Below are 24,212 nucleotides of genomic sequence, written 5' to 3'. Positions count from 1 at the left end.
TCCCTTCACGATGTATTGGCCCCAGGTCTCACTGAGGAGGATCCATGTTTTAAGTAGTTTGTAGCAATTCCTAAGGAGTTATGTTTGTGTAAAATAATTTTGTTACCGCCGAATAATGAATAACGATTCAACTTTGCAGAAGGGAATATTTCAGGTCGCGATGCTAAAACGAAAGTGGGTTTTAGTAGCGTTGCAATGTAATTCGAAATGTATCGTTTAGAATGGATACAGGCCAAGGGATGGAATAATGTACCCGCACAGTTATAGTGGTATCTGGATCTCTGCGCTTTCTAAGAGTAGAGCTAGCTTCTAATTCCATTGGAAACGAAAGAAATACATAGCCATGAACCGGTGGTAGCAGCCGTGTTCTTTACCTGGGGAGTGTTCCGCCAAGAGTTACTTCCTGTAGCCTTTCTTGTTAGAGATGGTTTGGTAGATGTCTCTTGTCTGACAGTTTCTATGGACGATGGTGGCACCGTGAAGATCAGTCACTGCAGTGGTTTAATGGCTTCTGGATCCTTCTGGAGAAGTCAGAACTTTTAAAAACATTAGGGTAAGAGGGGGGCTGCACACGCCCAATACAATACTTGATTCCCACCGAAAACCCCTTGTGAATGAGTCCTGAGCCTTCAGAATTGTTTTGAAGTGGCACATGACTTGTGAACAGTCTAGGTGCTAGCTCTGAATGACTCCTCACTATGCCAGTTATCTGTAATTGTGCCCTTCTTTTTGTGGGTGGAATTGAAAACCAGAGAAGGAAGTGAATTTATCTTCCTGATTGCCAGTGTTGTGTCTTACCTAAAGCAGCATCTTTCCGTGATTCCACTTGTCCATTATAATTTTTCTTCTGCTCATTACCTCTTGTTTGTTGTATTTTCAATGCAATTCGGAAGTGTTTTCAAAAAACTGTCAAGTTCTTTTCTTTTCTTTTTTTGACTAACAACCTAAAGCCCTTTGGTATATGAAATCTCCTACAAAACTAAAGGGCATTTAATCAAGGATCCAAATTAATGTAGTTACATAACCATATTTTTAAAATTTTGTGTGTTTAATGTATTATTGATTGCTGTCAGGATACTAGTGGAAACATATTAGTGAAGAATACCTAAGTGTATCTGTCTATGCATTTGTGAGTCTGTCAGTCAGATGAACGGATGAATTCATGAAGTCCTTTTGTTCAAAAACTCCTCCTAAATGGTAAGAGTGAGGACCACCAAATTTGGTATTCAACTTCCTGGTTGTGCCAGAACAAGGGGATGTGCCTGAAATTATATTGGTTCTCATAAAATGGAAAGGGAGGGGTCTATTTGGAGGGACACATCTACTGTAGAATGACCACAAGGGGAATCGGGGCCAGAGATGGGCACCAGGACATCTATAACCCCATTGGGCAGCAGCGGGCAGGGGTGTTGAAAGGGCCAGCTATCTACAGTATTTCAGACAGTTTGTGTGTATCTGTCTGTTCCCTTGCCAGGGAGACATGCACTCTTCCCCTGGCTGTGCCTGCTGTAAGCCATGGACAAGCACTTCTCACCTGACCCACGCTGCTGTGTGAGGGCTGGGGTTGTTCTCTCTCACAGGCACAACCTGCATTCTGAACCGCTCATCCCCAGCTTTGCCCCCAGAACAGTGATTTAAAAGAAGGGAAACAAAATGTATTTGAGTTAAGGACCTGAGCAACACCAGGTAAATCTAGTAGCTTTATATATTGTCTTTGCCTCTGGTTCTAGTATCATAGCATAATCTAAAGAATACTTTCCCCCCGGGGGTATGTGTTACCAGTTTATTAGATACTTCCCAAAAATTATTATAAATACAGAAAATAATTTAGAAACATCTTTAGGAAAATTGCCATAATATTTGTGTTCTTAAGGATCTTTTCCAGTTGCCTATAATTCTACTTAATCTGTTAACTGAATTGCAGGTTTTGTCTCCAAAGAAAGCAGTGTTTAAGAGAGAGTACAAATTATTGTATATAAGTAGCAAAAAGTAAAATGTATTATTTTCCTTCTAAAATATTACATTTAAGACTATAAGAACTGCCATACTGGGTCAGACCAAAGGTCCATCTAGCCCAGTATCCTGTCTGCCAACAGTGGCCAATGACAGATGGCCCAGAGGGAGTGAACCAAATAGGTAATGATCAAGCCATCACTCTCCTGCCACCCATCTCCACCCTCTGACAAACAGAGGCCAGGAACACCATTCCTTACCCATCCTGGCAAACAACTGAAAACAACTCCAGTGCCTAAATAAGAGGCCTGTAAAAACTTTAAACTTGAGGAGGGTGGTCAGATTTTCTTTTCAGTGATCTGTTGAAGCTGTTTTGAGAGGTAACACCTTGGGGAATACAGCGGTGGCTTTCTTTTGAGTGATCGCCTGATGTTCTGCAGGGATTCTGCATTTGTGTACATGTACCGGATGCATTCTGTTTTAGTATCTGGTATCACTCATGTTCTACTGACTGTATGAGTGTGTAAAAAAGATACACACAACTTCACATTCATTATGCAAAGGTTTGTGTAATGTGACCTGCGAAAAATGTGTGCCGATAAAGATCGGGCTGTGAAGGAGCACTACCTATTCCCATGTGAACTTTGAAGCAAGGTACATGATGACCGTGTGGCCATACCTGGTTATATATGTTCAGTTAACCTGGGTATTGTGTGAGGCAGGGTCCAGAAAAATCCTGGATTTACAGAACGCATATACTGTACAGGCCAAGGCATTTCATTTCTGCCTACAAGACAATGGGCATTATTTGTTTTATCACGTGTATTTTTTAAAAATGTAGGAAATTCTATTAAAACAACGTTGAAGAAGAGTAAATTGCAAAAGGAAGTTTCAGAAGTCAGGAAATGTTAAGTTTCACGTTTCCTACATACCAATAACTGTCTTCATGCACGTGCATTCAAACACAGTATTTGGTTACATAATTAGATTGGTTTCTTCTCTAATTGAAAAGGTTGCAAAGTAGATGAAGAGAAATCACGAAGAAATCGGCTTCGCGCTTTGTGGAGAATACTAATCTGCCGATAAGGCAAAGGGCAACCCGTAACATAAGAATAAAAAGTGTTCAACAGCCCCCATTACTCACTGAACTCCATGGATCCCCTGCACTGATGTAAACACAAGGGCAATGCACAATGTAAGTAATTTAAGCTCCCCAAATAAAACAGTGCTTAGAATTTCAACCTGAGCTAGGTAGTTAGAAGAAACCCGCCCAAACCAGCCACCGATGTCATAAAGTAATAATGTAACGCCATACCAGAGTGCTCACGCAGGAGAAGAGTTTGGTATTTCCTGATGTTTGAAATCTTCCCTCTCAAACCCCTACGTGCTTTCACCGCTGTGGGCGTGTGTCGGAGTCGGAGATACCCAGAGCTGTGTGTCTGCGTAACAGAGGCAGAGATATTCAGGAGCAGGCGCCTGTGTCCAGGGGAGAACATCAGGAAGTAACGCAGGATCCAGCGGTGAAATAATCAGTGATGATAAAATATTTAACCCCTCTGGCAGGTGAGAAACCGGTGATTCAGCTACAGGGGCAAGTTTAGACCATTTCTGTGTGTCGCCACGTAGGAACTCCGTTCATGACCACGGAAGGACGTACCAGGATCGGCCGGACACTTCTCTGATAGCTCGGCGGGCCAAGCGCAAGGGGGAGGATGCGGAGATAAACCAACCCCCGGATGCCAGAGGACACGGCTTGGAAGATATTCGCTTCGCAAAGGTCTGAGGCACACGGTGTCGCTGTCGGCTCAGAAGACATTTAAACAGGACGAACACAGCTCCTCCCTCAGAAGCCCTGAGAATCCCGCCTCTTAGCGCGTCTGCCGAGTTCCCGGATATAACGGGACTGGCTTCACTGAAACTGTTGAGACCCTCACAGTGGACTCCTCGTTCGCTTCGTGACAACGCTGATTTCTGACCAGACCGCCATGGCCGGTCCGCGGCGAGAGGCGCTGGGCGCGGGGCAGCTGCTGCGCTGGGTTCTGCTCCAGGCGGCCTGGGCGGCGGGCGGCGGCCAGCTCCATTATTCCGTGCCGGAGGAAGCCGAGCCCGGCACGCTCGTGGGCCGCCTGGCCCAGGACGTGGGTCTGGAGGTGGCGGAGCTGGTGTCTCGGCGGTTGCGGGCGGTGGCCAAGGGCGGCAGAGACTGTTTCGAGGTAAATGCGCAGAGCGGCGCGTTGCTGGTGAAGTCGCGGCTGGACCGGGAAGAGCTGTGCGGGCCGAGCCCCCGGTGCGCCCTGGACCTGGAGGTGCTAGTGGACAAACCGCTGCGGCTGTTCCCCGTGGAGGTGGAGATACGGGACATCAATGACAACGCCCCGGCGTTCCGTGTAGATGAGCAATTTTTGATCATTGCTGAATCGAGACCTCCCGACTCGCGGTTCCCGCTAGAGGGCGCGTCTGACGCAGATATTGGCACAAACTCGCTGCTCAGCTACACACTGAGCCCCAATGAACATTTCAGCCTAGACTTGCAGAGGAATGACGGACACACTGAATCTTTAGTGCTGGTGTTAAAGAAACCCCTGGACAGGGAGCAAACCCCCGAGCACCGTTTACTGCTCACGGCCACCGACGGCGGCAAGCCGGAGCTGATGGGCACAGCGCAGCTGGTGATCTCGGTGCGGGACGTGAATGACAACGCGCCGGTGTTTAACCAGCCCGTCTATAAAATCCAACTGCTAGAAAATGCAGCTAATGGGACGTTAGTAATTAAACTCAATGCCACAGACATCGATGAAGGAAGTAATAAAGAAATCATATATTCGATACGCAGCCTTGGAACTCCCAGAGAAAGAGCCGCGTTTCGCCTCTCTCCAGAAACAGGGGAGATCAGTGTGAACAGAGAATTGGACTTCGAAGACATAAATTTATATGAAATTTGGGTTCAGGCTACGGATAAAGGGAATCCCCCACTGGCGGGACACTGCAAAGTGCTGGTGGAAGTGCTGGACGTGAACGACCACGCCCCCGAGCTGGCGGTGACTTCCCTGTCGCTGCCGGTGCCGGAGGACGCCCCCCCGGGGACAGTGGTGGCTCTCCTGAGCGTCTCGGACCGGGACTCGGGAGACAACGGCAAAGTCAGCTGCTCCATCGGGCCGGGCCTGCCCTTCCGCCTCGTGTCCACCTTTAAGAATTACCACTCGCTGGTGGTGGCGGAGGCGCTGGATCGGGAGCGCGTGGCTGAATACGAGGTCGTGGTGCGGGCCAGGGACCAAGGGGCCCCGCCTCTGTGGGCCAGCAGGCGGCTGGTGGTGCCGCTGTCGGACGTGAACGACAACGCGCCCGCGTTCCCGCAGGCCGTGTACACGGTGTTCGTGCGGGAGAACAACCCGGCCGGGGCCCCTGTGCTGAGCGTGTCGGCCTGGGACCCGGACTTGGGGGCGAACGGGCGGGTGAGCTACTGGGCGGTGGAGAGGCGCGTGGGCGAGCGGCCCCTGTCCAGCTACATCTCGGTGCACTCGGAGAGCGGGCAGGTGTCCGCCCTGCAGCCCCTGGACTACGAGGAGCTGCAGGTGCTGCAGTTCGAGGTGAGCGCGAGGGACGCGGGGCTGCCGGCCTTGTGCGGGAACGTGAGCGTGCAGCTCTTCGTGCTGGATGCCAATGACAACGCGCCCGTGGTGTCCCCGCCTGGGTCCGGGCGCGGCGCGCTGGGGCCCGAGCTGGTGCCGCTGTCGGCCGGCGCCGGGCACGTGGTGGGCAAGGTGCGAGCGGTGGACGCGGATTCCGGCTACAACGCCTGGCTGCGCTACGAGCTGCAGGAGCCGCGGGCGGCGGGGCCTTTCCGCGTGGGTGTGTACAGCGGGGAGATCAGCACGGCGCGGGCCTTGGAGGAGGCGGACGGCCCCAGCCGGAGCCTGGTGATCGTGGTGCGGGACCACGGGGAGCCGGCGCTGTCCGCGACCGCCACCGTGAGCCTGTCGCTGTCGGAGCGTGCCCAGGCGGTGGCCTGGGAGTCGGGGCCGCCGCGTGCGGGGAGCGCAGGGCCGACGGGCTCCATGAACGTGTCTCTGATGATCGCCATTTGCTCGGTGTCCGGGCTGTTCGTGCTGGTGATTGTCCTGTACGTCGGGCTGCGCTGCCCGGGGGCCCCGGAACTGACGTGCGGGCCCGGGAAAGGCCCGGGGGCGAGCGCGAGCGAAGCGGGGAGTTGGTCCTATTCGCAGCGCCAGAGCCGGCTGGTGTGTGTCGGGGAAGGCACCGTCCGGAGCGACCTGATGGTTTTCAGCCCCGTCTGCCCTCAGTCTTCGGAGAATGGCGAGGCAGGGAACGGGAAAGTGCTGACAACAAATGCATCTGGAATGGTGAGTCGTTGGAATCAGTCTTGAGAACTACGAGGGAGGTTTATTAATTCATTTACCATTTGAATATTTTCTCGTGTTGCTTCAGTCCCTCGTGTTGGGTGGGATTCAAAAAGGCAATGGTCTAAATTGTCTTTTTGGTATGAGATGAAGGGAGGGAGTCACACGAAGCATGACTGACGTAGGGAATTATCCCAGTAAACGTTATGAATAGGTTCTTCGGGGGCATGACTCTTAAATGTAGCTCTTTAATATGTAATATTGAAATCTATTATTGATTCTATGGTCATGAATTGATACATGTTTTGTGATGGAAAAAAATGAGGGTTCCCTCTTTGATGTGATTCTGTGATTTAACAAATGTGACTAATTCAGAGTCTGCACCTGTAATTGGTAGAATGTGGATACTTTTAGGGAGTGCTTAAATTATTGAAATTTGTCATTACAATTGGAAGTATCAATACTTGACGATGGGTTGTCATTGAAGCTGAGAGTAGTTTGAGCCCAGACTTCCTATTTATCACCTTGTTGAGTTTAGGTTGTTCAGGTGATTGCTGTCAAACGATTAACTGGAAAAAAAATCAAGGGATTCACTAGTTTTTAGACTATGGATATATCGACAGTATCTGCATTTCATAAATTTCTTCATTCTGAAACCTATGCATAAGCTCCACGGCGAACTCACTTTCAGAAGTACTCATAATGCACACATCTAATTTCTCAGTCCCACTTAAACACAGAACCTTAGCTCTGATCTCAGCACAATTAGTCTGTTACTTAAGACCATCTCCATAATACAGTATTTAAGTCTGAAATGTGTCATTTGTACATGAGGTCAGCTCTTAATCAGCGAGGGATTTTTGACGGAAATTCCCTCATTGCATTTGAAGTATTGTGCATGTGTGGGCCATGGGCCAGGAGACGTAGAGGGCAGTGGTGATTTTGGGAAGGGAGACTTGGAACAGGTGGAGAAACCAGCAGGGACTGGTTGGTGGGGGAGGAGTGATTGGTGGGGGAATAGGGAGACAGAACAGGAGGCTGTGAGTTCATAGGAGCACGGGGAGAGCAAGGCTTTGTGGCATCGTGGGAGGACAGATTGATGTAGGTTTCGTCTGAGCCTCATGCCCCAGGTCCCAGCTGCTGCTCTGTAGGCCAGGGCTTTGCTCCTGGCCTCAGCTGGAGAGGCTGGACAGGGGTAAGGGAAGGGGTGTCCGCTCTCCCACTCTTAGAATTGTTCCTACCCCACCGTGGCCATTACCTGTACCTCTGTGGGAACATCCCAGGAAAGTCCATTCAGTGTAGGTGGGCATCTACCATAGTCCAGTGTGAGTTAAGTGTTGCTTGATGAGCCACTTAATTGGACGATTCCTTTCAAAGTGAGCCGGCTTGTGTCATTCCCCCAGGAGCAAGCATTTGACATACAGTTATAGAGCCAACACACAAACACAAACAGAGCTTGAACAATGAGGTTCGTTACAGCTTGGCTGAACTAACCAGAGTGGATTATGCTTTAACCTTCTTTTCTCAAGGCTACTCTAAAAACTTCTTTTGCTCTGTCAGTTGACTAAGAAGCACTGCTGTTTTGACAATGCTGTATGAGTATGACGGCAAATGCTTGTTGGGGTGCATTCATACGAAGGGGTACAGGTCTCCATCAGATGTGTCTCAAGGGGACTCGCTGAACGGAGCTCATGGTGAGAAGTAGGAGTGCTACAGGTCCAGAGAGCCAGCCTAGGCACGTGGTGAAACTGCCCGGCATAACGTGGAGGAAGTGTGATCCCTAAGCGATCTGGCACACTCTCCCAGGCACTGTTCCAAAGCTGGGGCCATAGTCCTGCTCCTGTGGATGCCTGACACCTCCACAGTAAGAATGTTACACATTTGTATGAAGACTATTTTAGGATTACCCAATATTTATTGATAATAAGGCTTAATTACGTACAGCGAGTCTGCAGCCTTGTTAATGACAACTAACACGTGAATTACGTCACGGGCAATAATTTGGGTCGGTATTTGGGAAGGAGTTTGCATAGTTCCAGAAGTGTCTCCTCCCCCTACTCTTATCCCTAAAATGAACCGAGCGCTGTAGAGAATGTTTATTTCAGATACACACTTTTAGAAAACGTTTATATGTTTTAAGAATCGACTGGCTTGTTTTCTTTTCTGAACTATTACCTGAGGTCTTTTATGATTGAATTTCTTTAATAGAATGTGTTAAAAATATCCTTATCTGTTTATTTAAAATGTGAATGTAACCTCCTTTGACAATGGATACAATTTCATATACACCCCCAAAAACATCATCACTCTGCTACAATTGCTATGTCTCCATTGTCCTTTGAGTGTGTTTAATTGCCCCAATTACTTTGCCAGTAAGGAATATGCCAAAGATTTATATTTCTATGCAAATTAACAGATTATTCCTAGGTTGCTGTATTTGAGCGTTTGGCAAGCTGGCATATAGTCAATACAAAACGCAATAGTGATGTTTACATTTACTTCACATATTAGCATTGTCTTTGATAAATAGTGCAAGCTGAATAGTCATTGTTTAGGACGCAGAAACAGTAGTCACTGCATGACTAAATTAAATAATCACACATGTTTGCAGCTACTCTTGGAAGTGGGCTAAAAACCTTTGTAAACAACAAGAAGTCCTGTGGCACCTAGTAGACTAACAGATTTATAGGAGCATAAGCTTTCGTGGGCAAAGACCCACTTCGTCAGATGCATGAAGTGGGTCTTTGCCCACGAAAGCTTATGCTCCTATAAATCTGTTAGTCTATAAGGTGCCACAGGACTTCTCATTGTTTATGCAGATTCAGACTAACACGGTTACCCCTCTGATACTAAAAGCCTTTGGTGCACGGTCTTTCGCTGGTGCAGTTCTGCCTTTAGACCATAGGTGGCACAGGTACCCGGAAGATGTAAACAAGGAGGAAGGCTACAGTCTCGTTGCTAGAAGGGCGTTCAGGGCGGACTGCGCCGCTCGTTGCAGTGACTCTGGCTCGGAGGACATTTCGCAGCCTGTGTCCTGGAGTGGCGCTTCAAACACAGGATCCCGGAGACGTCTCGCGTCACGGAAGCTCCGAAGGAGCCGCGGGGAATCCGGCGCTCCGGGGCCGATGCTCAGTTCTGGCTGGAAGCCTCTGAGTCTGTTTGTTATTTCAGCTCTTAGCTGGGAGATGCCGGGAGTGCGGATCTCTCCGGAGAGCTGGGGCTGGACGAGCCCCGCAAGGCCCGCCTGGTGTGTGTCTCCAGGGAGAGTTATTGCTCGGAGTGCTGAGGAATGAGCAGCCCTGGGAGTCGGAGAGCGGAGGGTTCACTAGCCCGTAGCTGGCGATGGAGAATCCCTCGGGCTGTGCAGGGTAGCCAGATATCCTGAACAAAAGCGCCTCCCGAAAGAGTCGAATGACTTTGTCGCGCCCCGGAGTTCGTAGCAGCGAACCCTCGCTCTGTGCTCCGCCCGGAGCAGTTCCGAGTTCTGCGTCCAGGGATGGACTCGCCGAGCGCTAGCGACAGCAGCAAATCAGGCTGCGGCTGGAGCAGCCCCTGTATCCTCAGCAGCACCTGGGCCCCGCTGGTCCCCACAGCTCTGGGTGGCGGGACTCCCCTCACACCAGGGACACCCCCACCCCAGTTCCGCTGACAGATGCCTGGTAAGGTTTGAAGCGTCCGCGCGCAGGGACCTGGCGCCCCAGGCGTCACTGGTGCGGCGAGTTCACGTCCCTGAGTCAAAGGCGCACCCGGCGCCGTGACCCGGCCAGTCTCCAGCCCTAGCTCCTGCAAAGCCGGACGGGGCTTCTGCGGGGAGCGGGGCGATCGCACCGAGGATCCCACTGTCCCAACGGGCCATAGACTGCGGGGCCTACGCGCTTCTCCTTGGAGGAGGTCTCCGCTGTTCGTAGCGACGCGCCCGAAGCTTCGCTTTCCGGCCCGGTGCGGTGCCCGAGGACGCTTTGCTGGGGGTCACTGGCAGCTACAGAGATTCCGGAGGGAAGGGGCAGGGGAATTCCCGGTCCGATCCCTCCGCATCTTCCATTCTGGCGGGTCTCGCGTGGAGAGCGATGAGCACCTGCCCCTGGAGAGCCGGGCTCGCTCTGCCTGTGCGATCCGCTTCTCTGCTCTTGGCTCCGGTTCTCCTCTGCCTGCCAGGAAACGTGTCCCGGTTCGGGTCTGCGATGGGTCAGTGCAACGCGCCGGGCTTGCTGTAGCCCCCACGTGGGCATGGGACGGAGAACCGCGCTCCAGGTCTGCAGCCCCCGATCTGGATCCGGACCTGAACGGCCCGGGCGCCGACCCCACACCGGCGCTGCAAAGAGATGGGCCAGGTCATCCCATCCAGCCCCTCTTCTCCCATGCAGCTGGAAGCAGTTCCCATCCCTTCCCTCTTGCGCTGCTGGCCACCTTAAAGGATGCCTTTTTGCCTGCAGTTGTTTCTTTTACTTGATTGTTAACCTCCGTGGCACTTTTATAGGGGTCTGACTAGGTTTTTAATTTGGGGTATTCCTTTAAATTGAGCCTCTATTGTAGCATCTTTGACAGGATTTCACTTTTGCGCTGTATTTTTTGTTTGTTTAACTTTTTCATTTTTGTGTTTTTCCCTTTCTGAAATGAAATACTTCCATGGCGGGCTGCTGTGAACTTTCCCCTTTGTCCTCCAAAGGGATGTTACATTTTATTATGTCATAATCATTATTACAAAATAATTCAGCTATATTCACCTCTGGGACCAGATCCTGTGCTCCATTTAGGACTAAATCAAGAATTGCCTCTCCTCTTGTGGGTTCCAGGACCAGCTGCTCCAAGAAGCAGCCATTTAAGGTGTCAAGAAACTTTTTATCTCTGCCTCCCGTCCTGAGGTTACATGTACACAGGCAGTGGTTGGGATAGTTGAAACCCTCCTTTATCATTGATTTTTAAAATTTGTATCACCTCCCTTATCTCTCTGAACATCCCATAGTCACTATCACTGTCCTGTTCAGGTGGAAGTGTATCTCTACTGCCATAGTCCTATTATTCAGTCATGGCATTATTAGCCATAGAGATTCTATGGTTCAGATTGGGTCATGTAAGACATTTACTTCATTTGAGTCTATGCTTTCTGTCACATGTAGTGCCATCCCCGCTACCAGCACCAACCTGTTCTGTCTTTCCAGTGGAGTTTGGACACAGTATGACTGTGTCCCATTTATTAGCCTCATTCTGTGATGCCTGTTATATCAATATCCTCATTCAATACCTCTCAGAAGAGTAGCCATGTTCACAGAATCATAGAATACTAGGACTGGAAGGGACCTCGAGAGGTCATCGAGTCCAGTCCCCTGCCCCCATGGCAGGACCAAATACTGTCTAGATCATCCCTGATTTATCCAACCTACACTTAAGTATCTCCAGAGATGGGGATTCCATAACTTCCCTGGGCAATTTATTCCAGTGTTTGACCACCCTGACAGTTGGGAACTTTTTCCTAATGTCCAACCTAAACCTCCCTTGCTGCAGTTTAAGCCCATTGCTTCTTGTTCTATCCTCAGAGGCCAAGATGAACACGTTTTCTCCCTCCTCCTTATGGCACCTTTTTAGATTCCTGAAAATGGCTATCATGTCCCCCCTCAGTCTTCTTGGGTATGTCTACACTACCACCCTAGTTCGAACTAGGGTGGTAATGTAGGCAACCGGAGTTGCAAATGAAGCCTGGGATTTGAAATTCCCGGGCTTCATTTGCAAAAAGCTGGGCGCCACCATTTTTAAATGTCCGCACTAGCAGACATTTAAAAATGGCGGTGCCCGGCTTTATGCAAATGAAGCCCGGGAAATTCAAATCCTGCGCTTCATTTGCAACTCCGGTTGCCTACATTACCACCCTAGTTCGAACTAGGGTGGTAGTGTAGACATACCCCTCTTTTCTAAACTAAATAAACCCAGTTCTTTCAGCCTCCTTCATAGGTCATGTTCTCTAGACCTTTCATCATTCTTGTTGCTCTTCTCTGGACCCTCTCCAATTTCTCCACATCTTTCTTGAAATGTGATGCCCAGACCTGGACACAATACTCCCACTGAGGCCTAACCAGGGCAGAGTAGAGTGGAAGAATGACTTCTCGTGTCTTGCTCACAACACACCTGTTAATGCATCTCTGACGGCGCATTGGGGTTTTCCCATCTCCTGCACCCCTGTAGTGGCACAGACAGACTCCACCCACCAGTAGAATAGAGGGAGTTTATTGCTTCTCCAGGATACAGCACAGATGTAATCTGGTTACAGGAACTGCGGCTAGGAGACCTCACTGCCCCCCCCCTTGAGATGGGGGGTGGCTGGACCCTACAGTCCCAGCCCTCCTCCCTAGCTCCTCCTCCCTTGCTTCCCAGACAGAAACCTAATTCACTCACCTCCAGCCCTGCCCCCAGCCAGGGCTCCACTCCCCTTCTTCCCATTGTTCCGCTCCCTGGGAGATAACTCGTCAGACAGGTTCTTAGCCCCCCTGCATAATGACTCATCCCCTGCCCTGCTGGGCCGTACTGCAGACGGAGGTCACTCACAACCCACTGCCCAGCATAGCAACCAGTAAGGTACCCCCCACTACGTCACAGCATCCCAGAATCATGTTTGCTTTTTTTGCAACAGCATCACACTGCTGACTCATATTCATTCATATGTTAGTCTGTGGCTTTAAAAACGAGTGGTCCTGTGGCACCGTAGAAGCTAATAAAAATATACACGGGGTCATGAGCACTTGTGGGTAAAACCCACGTCCTCAGTGTGATCCCCTGTGCCAGGACAGGCCTTGCCTTCTCACTGCACCACTGACCAGAAGCCCCCCGGGGAAAGCTTGTGCCCCAACAGTCCCCTGACCCAGCCCTGAGCCCCTCCAAACACAGAAATGTCTACTGCACACTAAGCACCTCATCCCTGGCCCTGTCCCATAGGCTGCATCCACTTTACACCTCCCATTCCCAGCCCAGAGCCCCTGCCTACATACTGAACCCCAAACCCCTCATCTCTGGTCCCACCTCAGAGCCCACACCCTCAGGCAAAGCCTTCACCCCCTGCACCCCTCATGCCTGCAGCCCCACCCTGGAGCCCCCACTCTGGTCTAAGATATAATTATGCTGGGTCATGGGCCTCAACAATTTTCTTCAACTGGGTCATGAAAAAAAAAGTTTGAAAACCACTGGTCCAGTCTCCTGTGGCTCTCATTCCCCCTGGGTTCAGAATGCTGGTGGTCTCTGTTATACAGGTGATCAGACTAGGGCAGTCGTCACCAACCAGTAGACTTGGATCCACTGGTAGATTTTGGAGCCTCTGACAGGGGATCCTGACTAGTTTGGCCAAGAGGTTATCGAGTGCCAGCACTTCAGCTGCCCCTCCCCCAACTGCTGCTCATCTCCTGCCCTTTGCCTTGGAGGTGCCCCTCCCCCGGGAGCCTCCTGCTTTCTGTGCAGGACAGAGGCAGGAGAAGAGGAAGCTGATGTCAGGGTGCTCCCTCTCCCATGCTGAATCCTTTCTCCACAGAGCAGAGAGGGGGCACAACAGGGTTTGGGATGGAGGGAGTTTGCTGGCTGCTTTAGGGAGTGATCCAGGGCTAGGGCAAGGGTGAGCCTGCCTTAGCCCCACTGCACCAGCACTCAGGAGTCAACAGCAGTGCCCAGATGGAGCCCACATCCCAAACTCCTACCCTAGTCATGAACCCCCTCCTGCACCTACCCCTCGTCCTACCCTCGAGCACCCTTGCATCAAAACTCCATCCCAGAACCTGCACCTAGAACCCCCTCCTACATCCCAACCGCCTGCCCCAAGAGCAGCTCAGAGCCCCTCTCACACTCCAGATCCCTTAATCCAAGACCAGAGTGTGCACCCCCAGCCCTCTGCCTCAGCCCGATGAAAGTGAGTGAGGATGGGCAAGAGAGGGAGGATGGAGTGATCAGGGGTGGGGCCTTGGAGAAGGGGTGGGAAGGAGGCGGGGCCAGGGTATGTATATTTGAAGTAGATCTTGGATTGCACCAACATCAAAAAGTGATCTCATTCTCAAAAAGATTAGAGACCACTGGACTAGGTGGTCGAATTGTCCCTTCTGGCCTTTAACTCTGTGATTCTAAAGAAGCGCTCTATAAGCATCTTTGGAGAGGAAAAGATTAGTGATCTTAGCTCCCTTTTGGAAAACTAACAGCTATTAAAAGGTTGCTAAAATAAGGGCAGGTCTAAACTATAGAATTACTACAGAATAATTATGTGGCTCAGAGGTTGAAAAATCCATACCCCTAAGCACCAGTGTAGCCGGTGCTATGTTGGGTAGGAGCTTTTGGTATCCTCACAGCTACCACCTCTGGTGGATGTGGATTAACTGTCAGCTGGAGAGCTCTTGCCTGACGCCCAGGAAAATAGCTCTCAGACGACTATACCTCTTCCAGGAGTCTGAGTTGTTTTGTGTATCCCCAAATTTCACCTCATTTAAAAACTACTTGCTTTCAAAATTAGACATAAACATAAAAACGTGTCACACCATGGTATTACTGAAAATTACTACATTTTACCTTGTTTTGCCATAAAATTATTGAATAAACCATTTGGGATATAAATATTGTATTTACATTTCCGTGTATTATAGTACTAGAAGACTTACCCAGCACAGTACAGCAGTGCAGCTATATCCATGCAGTTGCACCCAATGCAGTGTTTTGTACAGGGTCAAAGTTGCACACATCTGAGTGTGGAGTTTAAATTAGTTGGTTTTTTTTTCAAAACCTAAGGTACTCCCAAAAGTGTAATATAAAAGGTGTTTAAAAACTGGAATGTGGCAACCACACATTATATCAATGCTTGGGATAAAGTCTCCCTTTGAACTAGGGATGCTGGAGTGTACGTGACTAACTGTTTAATAGATAAATGGATGCTCATCCATTAATGGTGTCAGTTGCACACAGCCTCAGGGAGAGGCGGCTTCACTGTGGCAGGGCAGCAAAGCCTCCGCCCTGGGAGCCCTGTGGGCTATGTCTACACTGGTGGCTTCTTGTGCAAGAACATCTTGTGCAAGGATTCTTGTGAAAGAAGTCTTGCACAAGAAAACGTCCACATTGCCATGTGCAAGCTGTGCTTTTGCCCAGGAGCGCCTATGGCAGTGTAGATGCTTTCTTGTGCAAGAAATCCCTGCCGAGCGTCCACACTGCCCTCTTGTGCAAGAGAGCTTACACCTGATAAAAAAGATCGTAGCGCTTGCTCAAGGAGCCCTCTCTCACCACGCCGTGCTGTAAATTTCCTCGCACAAGAGCGGGCTGGCAGTGTGGACGCTCTGCGGACTCTTGTGTAAGAACAACTGTACTTGCGCAAGAAGCCGTGGGTGTAGACATAGCCCTGTGGAGGAGGCTTTGCTGCAGCAGCATAGCCACCTCCCTGGGAACTGGGCCAGCAGGGGCTGGTGGCCCTGCTTCCAGGAAGGCTTTGCTGAGGGCTCTGCAATATAAAGCTAATCTTTAAATCAGTGGTGGGAAACCTCAGGCCCAGGACCGGTTGCAGCCTCCAGCTTGCCTGGATCCACCCTGAGGCTCGGGGCTCCCCCTCTCACCGTCCCCCCAACCTAAAAAGGTTCCTCACCCCTGCTTTAACCTGCAGTGTGCACGGTGCATGTGACTGTGTAACTGCTGAGATTTTCAGTGGTTACACAGTTACCCCTGTGATCCCTTTTTAACATCCCTACTTTGAATTAGGTCCCGTGATCAGGGCCCTGGAGAAAAACTCCTGTTATCTGTTTTGCACTCTAGCACTGCATCTCAGCTGTGGTAAGATTATGTCACTATCTTCACAAGGCTCCTGGGAGGACTGTTTATCTTTGCAAATCATTTTTGGGCTGATTATAGCCAAGTGAAATCAGTGGGAGTCTTTCCATTTCCTTCAATTTGTAAACACTTGGAAGGTGGCAAGGTGATCGGGAACAGCCAGCATGGATTTGTAAAGAACAAATTGTGTCAAACCAATCTGATAGCTTTCTGTAATAGGATAACTAGTCTTGTGGATAAGGGAGAAGGGGTGGATGTGGTATACCTAGACTTTAGTAAGGCATTTGATACGGTCTCGCATGATATTCTTATCAATAAACTAGGCAAATACAACTTAGATGGGGCTACTATAAGGTGGGTGCATAACTGGCTGGATAACTGTACTCAGAGAGTAGTTATTAATGGTTCACAATCCTGCTGGAAAGGTATAACAAGTGGGGTTCCGCAGGGGTCTGTTTTGGGACCGGCTCTGTTCAATATCTTCATCAACGATTTAGATATTGGCATAGAAAGTACACTTATTAAGTTTACAGATGATACCAAACTGGGAGGGGCTGGGGCTGCAACTGCTCTGGAGGATAGGGTCATAATTCAAAATGACCTGGACAAATTGGAGAAATGGTCTGAGGTAAATAGGATGAAGTTTAATAAAGACAAATACAAAGTGCTCCATTTAGGAAGGAACAATCATACATACAGAATGGGAAGTGACTGTCTGGGAAGGAGTACGGCAGAAAGGGATGTAGGGGTCATAGTGGACCACAAGCTGAATAGGAGTCAGCAGTGTGATGCTGTTGCAAAAAAAGCAAACATGATTCTGGGCTGCATTCACAGGTGTGTTGTGAGCAAGACACGAGAAGTCATTCTTCCTCTCTACTCTGCGCTGGTTAGGCCTCAGTTGGGGTATTGTGTCCAGTTGTGGGCACCGCATTTCAAAAAAGATGTGGAGAAATTGGAGAGGCTCCAGAGAAGAGCAACAAGAATGATGAAAGGTCTAGAGAACATGACCGATGAAGGAAAGCTGAAAGAACTGGGTTTGTTTAGTTTAGAAAAGAGAAGACTGGGGGGGGGGGGGGGGCATGATAGCAGTTTTCAGGTATGTAAAATGGTGTCATAAGGAGGAGGGAGAAAACTTGTTCATCTTGGCCTCTGCGGATAGAACAAGAAGCAAAGAGCTTAAACTGCAACAAGGGAGATTTAGGTTGGACATTAGGAAAAAGTTCCTAACTGTCAGGGTAGTCAAACACTGGAATAAATTGCCCAGAGAGGTTGTGGAATCCCCATCTGTGGAGATATTTAAGAGTAGGTTAGATAAATGTATATCAGGGATGGTCTAGACAGTATTTGGTCCTGCCATGAGGGCAGAGGACTGAACTCTATGACCTCTCAAGGTCTCTTCCAGTCCTAGTATTCTATGATTCTATGATTCAACAGGCTTTGGGTCCGGCCTTTTGAGATCCTGGGATGAAAGATGTTGCAAGAAGTGCAGAGAGGAAAAACAAACCAGGAACTGATTAAGCAGCATTTTTTTCAGACATGGTCGGGAAATTCTTGAAAATTTGGAAGGGGGCAAAGTTTGGATCCTGAGTCAGGGTCTGTGTGTTGTGGTGAGGAACCGAATGGAACTCATCCCATTTACAGGAAACAGGAAGTCACATTAAGTAGTGTGTTGTAAATATGTTCAATTACATTAAATAAAAATACAACATTCTGAATTGGAACCTGATTTGTGGCTTATTTCTAAAAAAGTTTAACAGAAGTATTTTTCTTGTGTACAGAGTCATTGAGAAGGTTTACAATAGAGGTACTGTAATATTGGTGCAACATATTGGAGAGAACACACACAAGATATTCAGTTTCACACCCAAACTCACTTACGGTATGTCTACACTGCATGGCTATTTTGGGATACCAGACGTATCCCGAAATAGCTACCCTGTTTCTATACAAGCCACCTGTTATTTCAAAATATTTTTCGAAATAATGGTCACACGATTTCACCAACCCAGTAAATCTCGTTTCATGAGGGATAAGGGATGGCTCAAAATAGAGCATTATTTTGAAATTTGGCATTGAGTAGATGCGCCAAATTTCAAAATAAGTTATTTTTAAATACATTTGAGATAAGATACTCAATTCGCGTAGTGCAAATTGCACATCTTATTTTGAGTTTAAGGTGCTGTGTAGACGTCTACAACTGCCTACTGTATAGATGTGGACTTAGTTATTTCAAAATAATGTTGCTGTGTAGACTGACCCTTAGTGTTTGTGTGGGAAACTAAGGTGTTTGTTACAGTTATTTGTCAATGTAAAGTGGAAGGTTTGAGAATGTGGCCAGCCCCGGGGAGGTGCAGAAACAGGCAACCTTGTACTGAATATCTTTTAACTTTTATTAAAATGCTTTTAACTATAACTTTCTATTTAACAGTTTTTACAGGCGTGGGCGCCAAATAACTGTTAACAGGAACAGTAAACAAAATGCAGTGCAATAGAGGAAAATGCCCTGAGGTTTTTCCAAGTCCCAGTAATTATCAACAACCACCCAGGGATTTTTAACAGTTATATTTACATTAATTTCACTCATAAGGTCTAACATGTATCTAAACTCCTAACAGTTCTATTTAACAAACTTCTAACTAACTTACTCCTAACACTATTATTTAACAAACCTCTAACTAACTTTACACAGCAATACTCACACTTATCAGACACACAAGGGACAACAGCATATTTGGTATTCGTTACTCTCTGCAGAAGATTCAGTTGATTTGGTGACTGGGAGGGGGCCCTCGGGTGATCAGCCCTCAGAACCTGGCTCGTGTTCTGCCTTCCAAATTTTCGGGAACCCTCAGCTGGATGCAGGAGGAGAAGCTGTTTTATAGAGCGAGCAAGAGCTTTCCCACGCTTCGCTGTGATAGGTTTAACAGATTCTGTCTGCCTAGTGACAGGACTGAGGGGGAAGGAAAGGGGGTGAGATGGCTCTTGGCTGGCACAAACTTTGCATGACCCTTACCTGTCTGGTTTTTTACTCCTGTTTTTTACTGATCGTAAGTCACATAGTGCAGGATTTTTGGTTTGAGGGGAAGGTAATCTTGGCTAGGAAGGCTATGCGCATGAGGCCTGGCCAGAAAAGAGCCTGCTTTTACATTATTGTATATGAAACATTGGTGATACATTGGTCAGTGTAGGAGAAGAATAATACTATTGCCTTAGAGATGGTGTGGAAGAGAACGAGGAAGTGGATATCCAGTGTGAGATTGTTTTTAAGTTCTAAGGCAATATTAAGGATATAGTCTCATTAGAGATATTAACATTATATAACAGAGATTTTCAAGTGTATTAATAGGATTGGTAAAATCAAGAGAAATTCCAGTTTTACACAGAAGCTTCAGGGGGTAGCAGAGTTAGTCTGTACAGAAGAAAACAACAAATGGTCTGGTAGCACTTTATAGACTAACAAAACATGTAGATGGTATCATGAGCGTTTGTGGATACATCCCACTTCTTCAAGTGACCGGAGTTTTGAGTTTAGGATGTGCAGACCCAAAATAAATAGGAGAGAAAGGTGGCGGGAGGAAGGGGGGAGAGGGGTGGGAGACAGGAAGTTAGAGGGAATCAGTAAGTTTCTGAAGATTGGGTAGTCAAAACGAAGCAGATAAGAATCGAAGTCAATTGATAGTATCCTTCCTGACATAGGAATCTACACAAAGAGCTGTTTGTACCTTCATTGACTGTTAAGTTGATAGTGTCCCATCCATCCTTCATCCTGATTGAGTCCATTAGCATGTGAATTGAATTGGTGGATGAACTCTAATTCCAATGCTTCTCTGTGTATCTGGCAAGTAGAATTGGTTAGTGACAAGACAGCCACTTGAAGATCTTTTAAACAGTGATTAGGAAGATTAAACTGTTCTCCAATATATTTCTGTATGTTTCCTATATGTATATCTGATTTCTGTCCATTGATTCTTTCCCACAGAGACTGTCCAGTTTGTCCAATATATATAGCAGTGGGGCATTGCTGTCATAGATAAATTACTGGATGTGCAGTGAAATGACCTTTTGATTTTGGAGCTTATGGTGTTAGCTCTAGTAATGAATTTGCTAGTATAGATATGTGGGCAGAGTTGGCATCGTGTTTGGTTGCAGGGATGGGTTCCTGGATGCTTATGATGTGGTTGTGTGGCATGGTTACTGGAAAGAATTCATTTCAGGCTGGGGAGTTGTCTGTAAGTGAGAATAGGCTTTTCTCCCAAGGCCTCTGAGAAAGAGGGATCATTTTCCAAGATGGATTGTAAATTGTGTATAATGTGCTGGAGGGGTCTGAGTTGTGGACTACAAGTAATAACAAGTGGAGTTCTGTTATTTTCTCTTTTGGGTCTGTCTTGAAGTAGTTCATGTCTGGGTACTTTTTTGGCTCTGTCAGTTTGTTTTTTCACTTCTCCAAGTGGGTATTTCAGTTTTAGGAATGCTCTGTAAAGATTCTGTAGGTGATTGTCTCTGTCTGTGGGACTGGAGCAAATCTGGTTGTATCTTAGGGCTTGTCTGTATACAATAGATTGAGAAATGTGTCTGGGATGGAAGCTGGAGGCATGAAGATAAGTGTAACAGTCAGTGGGTTTCCAATAGCGGGTGGTGGAAATTTGTCCATTATTTAACTGTACTGTAGTGTCTAGGAAGTGGATTTCTCGTGTGGACTGGTTTTACGCAGGTAACTTCAAGAGACAGTTAGATATGTTTATTGATAATGTTTCACATCCCAAATTTTAATATAAATGAAGTGTCATTTTGACAGCTCAGGGCATTGAAGTTGTCTTTCTACAGATCAGTCAGCACATGCCTCTGAATATCAGCCAGCGGTCACAATTTTTTGTTTGCTGTTAAGTTGTCAAAGGTTGCAACATGTCAAAAATGTGGGGCTGGGAAGTCAGGAAAGGGGAGGATTAAAATACAGTTTTAAAAGGCAGGTTCTAGTTACCAGAGATTTTACTCTCTCTCCTTTGTTGCTAGCAATTCAGTCTATTCCAGTGAATGTAGGTAAATTCATTGTGACACTTCCACTGACGGGGAAAGCCGCTTCTGGCAGGGCCAGAGTTTGATTTCTGTTAAGGCTGCTCTGTTTGGTTAAACGCGCTTTCCTACTGTGCTGTGGAATTAGCTGCTATATACAATAAGTGTCTGGAAAAGGCATGAGGAGGAATGCATAAAAATGAAAAATTGACCTTACAATATAGTTATGGACTTTTGTTTTTGACTGTGTATTGTAATTAAAATCATTGTATGAAGGCAGTTAGAAATGCCCGGGAGAGGTAGGTTGCTGATCACTAAAATCAGACAATATAAATAACTGTGAGCAGTAAATGATTTCTGTACTATTGAACAGATAGCAGTGGATGAAGGTCTTCTGAAATGAATGTTATAAATCATGTTCTGCCCCCTTGAAAAGCAATATGAATCGCATACTGTTCATTGTTTATTACAAGACAAATGGTTTAAATGAAAATTTGAACCTTGATTCTATTTTCCCATTTGCCATTTCCGTATAAGTCGCTCCCTAGGTGACATTCTAATTCTGTTCCTTTTCTCTGCTTGAGCAAAAAGGTGGTAGGTGCTAATCGTAACTCAGCAGTTTGCTTCATTTCGCTTTCATTCAGGACATCACAGGGCCACGTGGTTTCTAGTAACCTAGTTCGCCTGACCTATTGCCCGGGGAAGTACCGCTGTTAAATTACAGGGTGTATTGCTCTCTTTAGAAACAACATCCAAGAATGTAAGTTGTCTCTTCCATTTTGAAAGGATGTGAAGTTTATGGGTGCGCACAGCTGAATCGATGGCTTCGACACCCCTCTGATCCGCCAGGGGACACCTCTTCGGCCACCGTCCGCTGCGGGAAAGTTTCTCCTTCGGCCGGGGCAGAGTTTGTGTGCGGCGCTGTCCATTAACAGGGTGCAGTAGTTCTCCGGGGTCCTGCCCGGCGGCTGCTTAGCACTGGGCTGCCTCGGAGCGGGTTCTGCAGCTGCAGCCTCAGGGACAATCACATCATGTTGTCGCTTTTGCTAGTTCTCTGACTTTAGCCTGAAGTCCTTGAGCGACGATCCCTTTGAGGCAAATTTTCTAAGGATTTAGGGGTTGCTGATTCCGGGACCGTCCCCTCTCCCCAGGAGCCGGAGCTGCTGGTGGGATTTCAGGCAAGGGCGTTATTTGTACCATACACCGAGGAACAACGCGTGGCTCCAAGCTAGTCTGCTGGTTGCATCTGACGGGTGATGGAAAATCCCTCTCACGTTCTGCCCATTCAATTCGAAGTGACCCAGGTAAATAGGTGCCGGTTTCCCACGCAGACAATGCGAAGTTGGTTGTGACTCCAGGGCCTTAGAGAGACCCGAGGACCCAGCTGTTGGCGGCGATTCTCTGGAGACCCACCGGCTCGGTTACAAGGAGCTCTTCCGACTGGCTCCGTAGAGCCGGAGCGGGTAGCAGGCGCTTTCTGCCGGCAGGACTGGGAAAGCCCCTGGCGCACGAAGAGGACGCTGAACGCCGCTGCGGAAGGCGCCCCGGCGGTGCCTGTCGCTGTCCAGGGTGCTGGAGTTCAGGGCTCGGTGACAGGCAATGCGCGGCCCGGGTTACTGGCGGGGCGGGGCTCTGGAGGCATTTCACGAGCTTTCAGTGCCAGCAGCTGCCGCAAGCCGGGTCCCTCGGGGAGAGGGTGTCTTGGCTCCGCAGGAACGCGGGACTCAGCGACCTTCCCCCCCCCCCCCCCCCCCGCGCAGACGCTTCTGGCCGCCTGAGTCTCTGAGGTTTCACGTCGGTTCTGAAGGGGCTGATGCAGCGAGGCCCGGGCAGTGCAGCGTGTGGGCAGAGATAGCTGCGGGGATCCCGCCGCCTGGGCTCGCCGAGCGCTCGGCAGAAGACTGCCCTGAAGTTCTGGGAGGGACGCGGGTTCGGGAGCCCAGGGACGAGTTTGCCGGCGGTTCCGGACGAACTTCGGAGCGGAAAGATCTGCGAAGAACCCCGCGGCTCTCTGGGTGCGGGTGCGGCTCTGGGCCGCGGACAGCGACCGAGTTAACGAAACCCTGCCTGGGAGGGTGGCCCCCTCAGGGACACAGAAGCCCGGTCTCTGCCTGGCGTGGAGTGTCGCCATCTCACTCATTCGGAGCAGCTTCCAGGTCCAGCCTTATTGGCGGATCCGGATTACGGCAGCGGCGGCTCCCTCCGTGGGAACTGGACACCCGGGGCGCGCGGCGGCTCCTCAGTGGCGCTCTCAGGAACGTTACCGGGTGACCGAAACCGTGGCTGCTGCGCGGACGCTCAGCCAGAATGGGAGACGGTTACGCTTTGTTTAGCCAACTGCGCCCGTCCTGCGCCTTGTTCCTCTGACTCCGGGCCCCGGGCACTGGTAATGGCGAACCAGCTGCCCAGCCACTGTCGGCTGGTTCTCGCTGGCTCTTCGGGGGTTTAACTAGGGAGCAGGAAATCAAGTCAGTGCTGCTTACTCAGCCGCACGTCAGGGATAGTCTAGACAGTGCTTGGTCCTGTAGTGAGCAGGGGATGGGCCTGCCCTCTCGAGAGCCCTTCCAGTTCTAGATTCCGCGATTTCCACGGGTTCCATTTCCGCCCATACCTGCATCAGAGCGACACTCCCCGAAGGACAGCGTGGACAGAAGAAACTCTCTTACTTAGCACTCCGGGGTCTGTAAGGACTGCATCGCTCTCCCTTCGAAATAGCAGCTAGCACCCCAATTCCCGGAGGAAAGAAGAGACGTTTTCTGTGAGGTCGGTGGTTTTATGGCCTGTTGGGAACCATTCCCCGTACAGCGCGTTTCTAACCTAGCGGCACGAGAACGCAATGGGAACTGGAAAGCCCTTGCAAGGTTTATAGCTAGAAAGGGAAAACCCCAGCAAGTGAAACTGAGGCAAGAGATTACATTAACCAGTGAACATTGTCGAAGGCAAATATAGTTGTTGTTGATGTGACCGTTTAATACTTTTCTGTTTGGAGCACTTCGGTTATATTGCGGTTGTTTTCTGTTAAAAGAGGATTAATTTTGGGTTTGCAACATTAAGCAGCGGCTCGTTCCTCACTCATGGTCCCGAGCAGTCACTCAAACGAGCTTCAGGGGAGCTATCTGCATG

General features: G+C 48.8%; 1 protein-coding gene across 9 annotated transcripts in view; it reads left to right on the top strand.

Moving 5' to 3' along the window:
- The window catches only part of LOC102444260 (protocadherin alpha-C2), a 175,606-nt gene that overhangs the window by 65,923 nt on the left and 85,471 nt on the right, over nucleotides 1-24,212 (top strand). Inside the window, exon 1 of one of the 9 annotated variants that reach the window (XM_006135096.4) lies at nucleotides 2,091-6,314. The exons of the other annotated variants lie outside the window; for them this stretch is intronic. Coding sequence (XP_006135158.2) covers nucleotides 3,939-6,314 — 2,376 coding nt within the window. The 5' untranslated portion in view covers nucleotides 2,091-3,938. Of the gene's footprint in view, nucleotides 1-2,090; nucleotides 6,315-24,212 lie in introns of those variants that run through there. 9 annotated transcript variants of the gene reach the window in all.

Source organism: Pelodiscus sinensis, chromosome 17, assembly GCF_049634645.1.
Source record: "Pelodiscus sinensis isolate JC-2024 chromosome 17, ASM4963464v1, whole genome shotgun sequence".
NCBI lineage: Eukaryota > Metazoa > Chordata > Testudines > Trionychidae > Pelodiscus > Pelodiscus sinensis.
The sequence above is the reverse complement of the archived record's forward strand: the minus strand, read 5'-3'. Positions and strand labels throughout refer to the sequence as shown.